This window comes from Pseudophryne corroboree, chromosome 3, assembly GCF_028390025.1.
Source record: "Pseudophryne corroboree isolate aPseCor3 chromosome 3, aPseCor3.hap2, whole genome shotgun sequence".
Lineage (NCBI taxonomy): Eukaryota > Metazoa > Chordata > Amphibia > Anura > Myobatrachidae > Pseudophryne > Pseudophryne corroboree.
The window spans coordinates 357,277,685-357,288,375 of NC_086446.1; the positions used below are offsets into that span (position 1 = coordinate 357,277,685).

At 36.5% G+C, this 10,691-nt stretch overlaps 2 protein-coding genes across 2 annotated transcripts; both read right to left on the reverse strand.

Annotated features, from left to right (window-relative positions):
- Positions 1 to 644: 644 nt before the first annotated feature.
- On the reverse strand, positions 645 to 4,031 carry LOC135055571 (keratin, type I cytoskeletal 12-like). Its single transcript, XM_063959801.1, has 8 exons — positions 3,475 to 4,031; positions 3,105 to 3,187; positions 2,866 to 3,022; positions 2,590 to 2,748; positions 2,373 to 2,498; positions 1,686 to 1,903; positions 1,493 to 1,524; positions 645 to 837 (listed from the first exon to the last, which is right to left on the reverse strand). Exons 1-8 carry the CDS (start codon positions 4,027 to 4,029, stop codon positions 740 to 742), a joined length of 1,428 nt encoding a protein of 475 aa, XP_063815871.1. The 5' UTR covers positions 4,030 to 4,031; the 3' UTR covers positions 645 to 739.
- A 2,579-nt stretch (positions 4,032 to 6,610) lies between these two features.
- On the reverse strand, positions 6,611 to 9,805 carry LOC135055572 (keratin, type I cytoskeletal 47 kDa-like). Its single transcript, XM_063959802.1, has 8 exons — positions 9,583 to 9,805; positions 9,251 to 9,474; positions 8,936 to 9,018; positions 8,697 to 8,853; positions 8,420 to 8,578; positions 8,203 to 8,328; positions 7,577 to 7,799; positions 6,611 to 6,752 (listed from the first exon to the last, which is right to left on the reverse strand). The coding sequence occupies exons 1-8, from the start codon at positions 9,803 to 9,805 to the stop codon at positions 6,637 to 6,639; spliced, it is 1,311 nt and encodes a 436-aa protein (XP_063815872.1). The 3' UTR covers positions 6,611 to 6,636.
- Positions 9,806 to 10,691: the final 886 nt, after the last annotated feature.

Genomic DNA, 10,691 nt, shown 5'->3' on the forward strand with positions numbered 1-10,691 from the left:
TGGCTACAACTAGGTACGTATGCTCCTCGTTTGCCAAAAGATGCAGCTTGGCGTGGCTAGGCATTGGCAAGTGTAGCCACACCAGGAATACATGTAGCAGTCAGATTTAGCCACGATAAGCATGGACACATCTGTATACTTCTGTGAATGATAATTACATGTAATCTTCCGTTTAAGGCAATCTGTGACTTTACAGGTGACAAATATGCTGGTGGATATAGTGCACCAAGAGCTCAGTCTGTATGCTGAATAATGTAAACTTCGGACATGGAATATTACAAGCAGGTTCACTAGACTGTTAACCTACATTCTAGCGTACTAGCAATGTGGTCATGTCCAATCCTGTTCACACTTATGGTACCGCCACCTGATTTGAATATTTAGCACTTATACCTTCTGTATGTTGTTTTTTCCAAATACTGAATTATATTGTGAGCTCTTTGGGTTATGGAATTTGTCTTTTTTATTGTTAGAACTAGCTGCTTCTCCCAAATTTTATGTTATCATCAAAATATATAAATATATATAATTCTTGTATTACAAGAAAGTTTTATTGAATATAGGTTACTATTACAGCATCACCATAGATAAGAGAAATACACCTCTCAAAGTAAAAAAAAAGAAAAATGACAGGGTAGGAGAAACATAATATTTAGAACAAAGATGTCATGGGACATCAATTATTGTTTTAGAAAGTAGTAGCTTGTACGTATATTACAGGAGGGCTTAGTGGTTCTGATCATATCTTCTCCTCAGTCTCATTGACTTTGTGTGATACCACTTTTCCGTCAACCAATTCCTCAACAATGATTTTAGTCTTTCGGCTTTTAGTTGACTCTGAAAATAGAAAGCAACCTGAGTAATAACAATTACCATCTATATATTAAATATTGTACAAACTAAGTAATCTATAGATTTCAGATTTTCTGACGATTCTGCATATTTAATTTCCTGCAGACAATATACATTTGTGTAGACTGTCAGCACACATTTCAGACAAAAAAAAACCCATAATATTTGTTCATAACAGGTGCTCATTTATAGTATATATTTGTGCAAGATTGAGATTAAAGTCTCTTTAACGCTAATCCTTTGTCATAATAATATTTTTAATGGAAACTATAGGTATAAAACTAATATTTTTGGTAGCCTGTAGACCATAGACATCAAACAGTTATGTTCGTAGAATTTAAGCAAAATTAAAAATGCAATCTTAGTCATATATTCCAAATCTCAGTCTTTATAATATGGGTTTCCTTCTGCTTCTTATTATTTGCAATCTGTAATAGCAGTGTTCAGTCATTGCTATTTTGTGCTTTCTTTATTCTGGATTTCTGATCCTTCTGTGGTGAGTTTTAGATCTTTGTCTACAGTGACTAATGGATAATTTGATCATGAGTCACATAACAGAAATGGGCAGCTTCATGAATACTAAAGATAGTTCTTGTCATTTACAAAACGCATCTAGAACATGTTAATAGTATTTACTTACCATGCATAACTGGAGAGGGCGATTTTATTGCACTAAAAAAAAAGACATTCTTGTTACTGTTAGTTTTAAGGAAGAACTGTATATTGGCTAGGGTGGTCATGTTTTGAACAATATCACTTGTCTGATAGTTAGTTATAGAATATTTTCATTATAAATGCCAAGAAAGATGTTTTACAAACTGCACATACTGTACCTGTTTTCACCATCTAGCAAGCGGCGATAGGTCTCAATTTCCTTTTCCAGTCTGGTCTTGATGTCAAGAAGCTGATCGTACTCCATGCTTTGTCTTTCCATGTCATTCCTAACATCACACATCTGTTGTTCCAAGGAGATGAGTTTTTCTTGGATTTGCCCAAGTTTTACACAGTAGTTGCCCTCGGTCTCTGCTAATGAGCTCTCTAGGGATTTTTTCTATAGAAGGAAACAATTGTGCATTAATTTTCAAAATATATGTCTCTCTGCCCAACACTAGTTCCTTTCACTAATGAAATGCTGCTGTTCAGGTTCGCCTGCTATTTGGTTGTCATTTCCAGACGCAATAAGATACATAGATACTGTAAATACATTGTGACAACATATATATATATATACACACACACACACACACACACACGCACACACACACACACACACACACACACACACACACACACACACACACACACACACACATATATATATAGTAGTGATCACCTGTTGTTTTTTTAAATTTAACAAAAAATAATTGAAAAGAGAAAAGTGAAATGAATACATAAATAAAAGTTTTAGCAATAATAGATTTGTAATACATAGCAGTAACAATAAGTAGAATATAGTAAGAATAGTAGATACTAGTATTTACAGTACATAAGACGCCAATATTTATTTGATGTCTCCATACCGTAGCCAGAGCAGCTTGTAGCTCAATTTCCAGGGACTGTAGAGAACGTTTCAAATCAGTGATTTCAGTTTTGCTGGATTGAACCTGCTCAGATCCATGTGAGATTTCCTGCTTGAGGGCCTTACTCTAAAACAAAGCCATCCAAAAAAAATGAAACTATGTAGAAGATATCTCTGGTACTGTATAACGGCAACAACAGCAAGCTTTTTCTTTTTACCGCGTCATTAAACTGGGCTTCTGCATCCCTCCGATTCTTCTCTGCTAATTGTTCATAGTCAGCTCTCATGTCATTTAGAAGTTTTGTAAGGTCATTCCCTGGAGCAGCTTGCATCTCCACAGTTAACTGTCCTGTTGCTCCTTGATAACTCTTCATTTCCTTAAAACAATGGCAGACCCTCATCAAGTCTTATTAAAAGTAAGGTTTATATGCAAATATGTTGGTATAACACATAAATGGTTAATAGGTTGCAAGACGTAGGTTCTTGTATGTTACCTCCTCATGGTTCTTCTTGAGATACTTAAGTTCCTCAGTCAAGCTTTCAATCTGTGACTCAAGATCAGACTTGGTCATGGTGAGGTCATCTAACACTTTGCGAAGCCCATTAATATCAGCTTCCACATTTTGACGTAGGTACAGCTCATTCTCATACCTGCATGGAAATGACATCACTTTCTAAGTACTGTGTGGCTTATACACAACAAAAATAATGAACTTGTTGAGTATATGCTTACTTTAATTTGAAGTCATCAGCTGCCAGACGTGCATTGTCGATTTGTAAGATGACCCTTGAGTTGTCCACAGTAGCGGATTGAATCTGTAAGGATAAAAAGCCTTTTTTTAAAAAAGAAACATTTTATGATGCTAAAAGATTTAACTTTTCTCTGTTATGTTATTGTTTTAAAAAATGAAAATAAAAAAGTGATATGTAACATAGCAACAAATGCTCTTTGTTGCTCAGATATTTTATGCAATAGTAAAACACAAATCACAAATAAACCCTACAAAAACCTATGAAAACACAACTCACATGAATATATTTTCTTTGTATTCATACTATCCAAACATTAGGTGACTAGAATAGTAGAACTATAGATGTAATACCTGTTTCTTGAGGTCATCAATGATTTTGTAATATTTACTGTAGTCATGGTCTGGCTTGTTATCTTTGTTGTGTTTTTCATACCAAGCCTTAATTTTGCTTTCAAGATCAGCATTGGCTTCCTCTAATGCTCGTACTTTGTTCAGGTATGAAGCGAGACGATCATTAAGGTTCTGCATGGTTTCCTTTTCACTTCCAGATAGAAGGCCATCTCCACCAAAGCTGCCTCCATTCAGGTTACCTCCAAAGCCTGCACCACCAAAGCCACCAGCACCACTCAGGCTACCTCCAAATGCCCCTGCACCACCAAAGCCACCAGCACCACTCAGGCTACCTCCACATGCCCCTGCACCACCAAAGCCACCAGCATTACTCAGGCTACCTCCAAAAGCCCCTGCCCCTCCAAAGCCATGGGCAGTACCTCCATATTGGCTACCACCAAAAGCTCCTGCACCATATGATCCTCCAGAGTTTCCAAGAAATGAGGAAACAGTGGTCCCATAGCCACCACCACCAACAGACATTCTTGAAGATGTAGAGCTTTTGTGGTAAGACATATTCTTGATATCTGGGGAGTAAGCCTAAGCCCTCCTGTTTTAGCTGTGAAAGAGATAAGAAGCTTACTTCATGAACAAACACATTAGCTTTTATATACAGTAATAAGTAGGGTGTTTCCGTTTCATATATATTTCCAAACCCATTTTTGGCTCTTTATTTCTTGATGAAATGATAATTAAAGTGCATACAATGTGTCCACTTGAACTAATTTGAATAATCCCTTCGGGTGCTTGTTACAATTAAATGAGATGTGGGTGGGGCATAGATAAGTATTTTTTTTTTCATCTCCTTTAACCATATAAACCTAGACATGTAATTTATGTTCTGAAATACTTTCCCCCTCCCTTCTCTCAGATTCCTGTTTACAGCTGAAATTTACATGTTTATAGCATTCTATTATTGAGCAATAGCTCAGTAATCTCTTTGACGTACTATCTAAATGAATAATAACTTTTGCTAATATAAAGCTTTATGAAAAATGTAGGACAGGAGAAAAAGCTTTGGGACATCTGCAATATATGAAGAGATCAGCAATGAAAGTAAATGACATAATAATAAAAAACAAAGATTACATTCATACTGACTGCCACAACACAATCCTCTACATTAGAGCAAACTGGTGGATCCCATCAGTATAAAAAAATAAATCAGAATAAAACACATAGGGCCTGTTTCATAGCTGCATGCAGTCCGAACGCAGTGCCGACATTCATGTATTTGAGTGATTATTTGCATCTGTGCAAAAATGTCTGAAAATCCCTACAGCACATGCATTATCATGTGAACACGCAAAGGTGCTGTTGTGAGCTATTCAGATGGGCTCATAAATTTGTTGGATAAATGATGGGTGTTCCTGGGTTCTGGATGAGGCTAGTAGTATGCGCAAAAATGGAATTTTCATTATATGTTTCTCGGAGTGTTGCACACATGTCAATGAAAGCAGCTGTGTTTACAGAGGCACAGCCGTGGAGTGCCTGCCAGACAGCGAAATCACACCTGCCATAGGGCCAGTGCATATTTTGATGGCGCAACCAATGGAGGTGTATAAGAGTGCACCAATCGGTAGTATAGCATGCATGATGATGTGTGTGTAGCTCAGTCCTTTGACATTTGGATGGACATATGTACACTAGGAACGTACCTTTTATCTGAATGCACATAAAGTGGCAGATGGGCGACCGCCAATAGATGCTACTGCATCTGTTTATGCATGCTACACAGGCTCATAGTCATCCATAACAGTAAGATATTATGGGGTATATCTACTAATGTTCAATTTTGTATTCAATTTTTAGGTCAATTTAAATAGACTGAAATCTAAGCAAATCATCATTCATTTTTACTGTCCAAATCCTTTCTTTACTAACATTTGATTTTTAAAACAATTTCATCTTTTGATAATCATCAGCTCGATTAAATCAGTGGCCACGCAGCATGGCAGTCTGAATGGGGACACTGGCGGCACACAGTGGTTCCAAGAATGGGGGAGGGAGGGTACTCTTTACCCGGACCTGGGCCTGTCAGAGAGGCCCAGCGGCGGCCTGGTTAGCAGATCTGGGGTAATCCTGCATCAGGAACTCATCATAGTACATGACAGGGAGGTGGAATGACAAAATACTTAAAAAGTATGTTCATTTTTTTCCCTACAGTTTTATTAGACATTCCTGCACTGAGAATTTTGGTGTTACCATTTTATTTATTAATTCATTTAGTATAGTGAGATATTACTCAGCTCCAAAAGTGTACAGGTGTATTTTATTATTTGAATTCCAGATACTTTAACCAGGCCCTGACATCTTGTCATAGTTTTGCTGTGAATTTCAGTAGCAGAGAGTTTCAGTCACTTGGGCCAGAAACATACTAAGCAGAGTTTTTAGCTTACAAATTGCAACTAATAGGAATTCATTAGCAGATGCAAATATGCAGTACTGCAGTAGGTGCATACCAGTATGCGTCTGTAAATAATAATTACATATAATCTTTTGTAATCTTCTGTTGAAGGCAATCTGCGACTTTACAGGTGACAAATATGTTGGTGGACATAGTGTACCATGAGCTCAGTCTGTATATGAATAATGTAAACTGAATAATGTATCTGAATAATGTAAACTTCGGCCACGGAATGTTACAAAAATGTTAACTAAAGTAGATTTTTAACCTACATTCTGGAGGACTAGCAATGTGGTGATGCCCAGTTCTAACCACACTTATGGTACCTCCACCTGATTTGAATATTAAGCACTTATACTGTACCAACTGTATGTTGAGTATTTTTCCAAATACTGAGTTATTTTGTGAGCTCTTTGGGTTACGGAATTTATCTTTTTTTATTGTTAGAACCAGCTTCTTCTCCCAATTTTTTTGTTACTATCTGAATATACAAATATACATGAATCTTGCATCACAAGAAAGTTTTATTGAATATGCAGTAGGTTACTATTACAGCATCACCATAGATTAGAGAAATTTACCACTCAATGTGTTAAAAAAAATTACAGAGTAGGAGAAACATAATATTTAGAATAAGGATGTCATGGGACAGCAAATATATATTTTTAGAAAGTAGAAGCTTGCACGTATATTACAGGAGGGCTTAGTGGTTCTGATCACATCTTCTCCTCAGTCTCTTTGACTTTGTGTGATACCACTTTTCCATCCAAGATTTCCTCAACAATGGTTCTAATCTTTCGGCTCTTAGTTGACTCTGAAAATAGAAAGCAACCTGAGTAATAACAATTGCCATCTATATATTAATTATTTTACAAAATAAGTTATCTATAGATTTCAGATTTTCTGAAGATCCTGCATATATAAGGTTCCTACAGACAATATACATTTGTGTAGACTGTCAGCACATTCTTCTCCTTATCAGATAATAACATATATTTGTTCATAACAGGTGCTCACTTACAGTATATATTTGTGCAAGATTGAGATGAAGTCTTTTTAATGCAAATCCTTCATCATAATAATATTTTTAATGGAAACTACTAGTACAAAAGTAATATTCTTGGTAAACTGGAGACCATAGATATCAAACAGTTATGTTCATAGAATTTAGGCAAAATTAGAAATGTAATATTTGTATATATTCTAAATCTTAATCTTTATAATATAGGTTTCCTTCTGCTTCTTATTATTTGCAATCTGTAATAGCAGTGTTCGGTCATTGACATTTTTGTGCTCTCTTTATTCTGTATTTCTGATCTTTTTATGGTGAGCTTTAGGTCCTTGTCTACAGTGACTAATTTATAATTTGATCGTGAGTCACATAACAGAAATGGGCAGCTTCATGAATACTAAAGATATTTCTTGTTTTTAACAAAACACATCTAGAACTAGTTAATAGTATTTACTTACCATATGAAACTGGAGGGGCTGATTTTATTGCACTAAAAAAAAGACATTATTGTTACTGTTTGTTTTAAAGAAGAATTATATATATTGGCTAGGGTGGTCATGTGTTGAACAATATCAGTGATCTGATAGTTATTGGTTATTTTCATTATAAATCTCAAGAGAAAATCTTTTACAAAATGCACATACTGTACCTGTTTTCACCATCTAGCAAGCAGCGATAGGTCTCAATTTCCTTCTCCAGTCTGGACTTGATGTCTAGAAGCTGATCGTACTCCAAGCTTTGTCTTTCCATGTCAGTCCTAACCTCACACATCTGTTGTTCCAAGGAGCCAATCTTTGCTTGGATTTGTCCAAGTTGTACACAGTAGTTGCCCTCGGTTTCTGCTAATGAGCTCTCTAGGGAATTTTTCTATAGAAGGAAACAATTGTACATTCATTTTCAAAGCCTACTGTATGTCTCTCTGTCCAACAATAGTTCCTGTCACTCATGAAATTCTGCTTTTAAGGTTTGGTTGCCAGTTCTTTTTCCTTAATTTAATCAATTGTCATTTCCAGGCACAATAAAATACATATATACTGTAAATACATTGTGGCAGCATATATTAACTAGTGATCACATGTTTTTTTTTAATGAACAAGAAATAAATTAAAAGAAAAAAGTTTAATAAGTAAATAAAGAAAACATAGTTTTATCAATAATAGACATATATTACATAGTAGTTACAATGAGTAGAATAGTAAGAATAGTAAATACTAGTACTTACAATACATAAAAAAATATTTATTTTATTATATTAATGATGCTTCCATACCGTAGCCAGAGCAGCTTGTAGATCAATTTCCAGGGTTTGTAGAGAACGTTTCAAATCAGTGATTTCAGTTTTGCTGGATTGAACCTGCTCAGCCCCATGTGAAATTTCCTGCTTGAGGGTCTTACTCTAAAACAAAGCCATAAAAAAAAATGAAACTATGTAGAAGATATCTCTGGTACTGTATAACGGTAACAACAGCAAGTGTTTTTCTTGTTACCGCTTCATTAAACTGGGCTTCTGCATCCCTCCGATTTTTCTCTGCTAATTGTTCGTAGTCAGCTCTCATGTCATTTAGAATTTTGGTAAGGTCAGTCCCTGGAGCAGCTTTCATCTCCACAGTTAAGTGTCCTGTTGCCCCTTGATAACTCTTCATTTCCTTAATACAATAGAAGACACTCATGAAATCTTTATTATAATTAAGGTTTATATGCAAAGATGTTGTTATATTATAGAAATGGTTAACAGGTTGCAGAATTAAAATTCTTGTGTGTTACCTCCTCATGGTTCTTCTTGAGACACTTAAGTTCCTCGGTCAAGCTTTCAATCTGTGACTCAAGATCACACTTGGTCATGGTGAGGTCATCTAACACTTTGCGAAGCCCATTGATATCAGCCTCCACATTTTGACGAAGGTACAGCTCATTCTCATACCTGCACGGAAGTGATATTATTTTCTAAGTACTGTGTGGCTTATATACAACAAAGATGATGAATTTGGTGATTAGATGCTTACTTTAGTTTGAAGTCATCAGCTGCCAGACGGGCATTGTCAATTTGTAGGATGACCCTTGAGTTGTCCACAGAAGCACATTGAATCTGGAAGGATAAAAAGCCTTTCAAAAAACTTTTTATGATGCTAATAGGTTTAGAAATAATATATCACATGATCTTTGTTGCTCAGATATTTTATGCAATAGTAGCTAATAAAACTTAAATTACAAAAAACCACAAGAACCTATTAAAACACAAAACACATGAATATATTTTCTTTGTATCTATATTATTTAAACATTAGGGGGCTAGAATAGTAGAAGTATAGATGTAATACCTGTTTCTTGAGGTCATCAATGATTTGGTAATATTTACTGTAGTCATGGTCTGGCTTGTTATCTTTGCTGTGTTTTTCATACCAATCTTTAATTTTACATTCAAGATCGGCATTGGCTTCCTCTAATGATCGTACTTTGTTCAGGTATGAAGCAAGACGATCATTAAGATTTTGCATGGTTTCCTTTTCACTTCCAGATAGAAGGCCATCTCCACCAAAGCTGCCTCCATTCAGGTTACCTCCAAAGCCTGCACCACCAAAGCCACCAGCACCACTCAGGCTACCTCCAAATGCCCCTGCACCACCAAAGCCACCAGAACCACTCAAGCTACCTCCAAATGCACCTGCACCACCAAAACCACCAGCACCACTCAGGCTACCTCCAAATGCCCCTGCCCCTCCAAAGCCATGGGCAGCACCTCCATTTTGGCTACCACCAAAAGCTCCTGCACCACATGACCCTCCAGAGTTTCCAAGAAATGAGCAAATAGTGGTCCCATAGCCACCACCTCCAACAGACATTCTTGAAGATGCAGAGCTTTTGTGGTAAGACATATTCTTGATAGCTGGGGAGTAAGCCCTCCTGTTTTAGCTGTGAAAGAGATAAGAAGCTTACTTCAGAATAAACACATTAGCTTTTATATACAGTAATAAGTAGGGTGTTTCCGTTTCATATATATCTCCAAACCCATTTTTGGCTCTTTATTTCTTGATGAAATGTTAATTAAAGTGTACATAACGTGTCCATTTGGACTAATTTGGGTAATCCCTTTGGATGCTTGTTACAATAAAATGAGATGTGGGTGGAGCATAGATAAGTATTATTTCATTTTATTTCCTTTAACCATATAAACCTAGACATGTAATTTATGGTCCTCCTCCCTTCTGCCGGATTCCTTTTTACAGCTGAAACCTACAGGTTTATAGTATTCTATTATTGAGCAAGAGCTCAGTAATCTCTTTGACATATTATCTAAATGAATAATAACTTTTGCTAATATAAAGCTTTGTGAAAAGTGTAGGACAAGAGAAATGGCTTTGCAACATCTGCAATATTTGAAGAGATTAGCAATGAAAGTAAATGACATTATATAGCAAAAAGCTGATTACTCTCATACTGACTGCAACAACACAATCCTCTGCATTAGAGCAAACTGGTGGAGCCCACTCGGGCAGAACTCCTGGAGGCAATGCAGACACCTGCCTCTGGGTTCCAAGCCCTAAAGGTGCACCTACATGTGCAGCAGCACCGATATGGTTTACAGCAGGAACCAAGCATAACCGCTGTTCTTACAACGAAACTCCATAGTTATTTGGCTCTGTCCCAGGAGCTCCACTAACACCTGCAATAGGGTACAGGATGGCTCGCATCTGGTACCGCTCACCCTGCGATGTGACAAGAGATGGTGTACCAGCCACAGCTGCCAAAAAGCAGATTACT

Coding starts and splice junctions, on each gene's coding strand:
- LOC135055572 (XM_063959802.1), bottom strand. CDS start 9,805: ATGTCTTACCACAAAAGCTCTGCATCTTCAAGAATGTCTGTTGGAGGT. Junction 9,019..9,250: donor TTGATGACCTCAAGAAACAG/GTATTACATCTA, acceptor TTATCCTTCCAG/ATTCAATGTGCTTCTGTGGA. Junction 7,800..8,202: donor TACAAGCTGCTCTGGCTACG/GTATGGAAGCAT, acceptor TTCCTTCTATAG/AAAAATTCCCTAGAGAGCTC.
- LOC135055571 (XM_063959801.1), bottom strand. CDS start 4,029: ATGTCTTACCACAAAAGCTCTACATCTTCAAGAATGTCTGTTGGTGGT. Junction 3,188..3,474: donor TTGATGACCTCAAGAAACAG/GTATTACATCTA, acceptor TTATCCTTACAG/ATTCAATCCGCTACTGTGGA. Junction 2,749..2,865: donor TCAAGAAGAACCATGAGGAG/GTAACATACAAG, acceptor CATTGTTTTAAG/GAAATGAAGAGTTATCAAGG.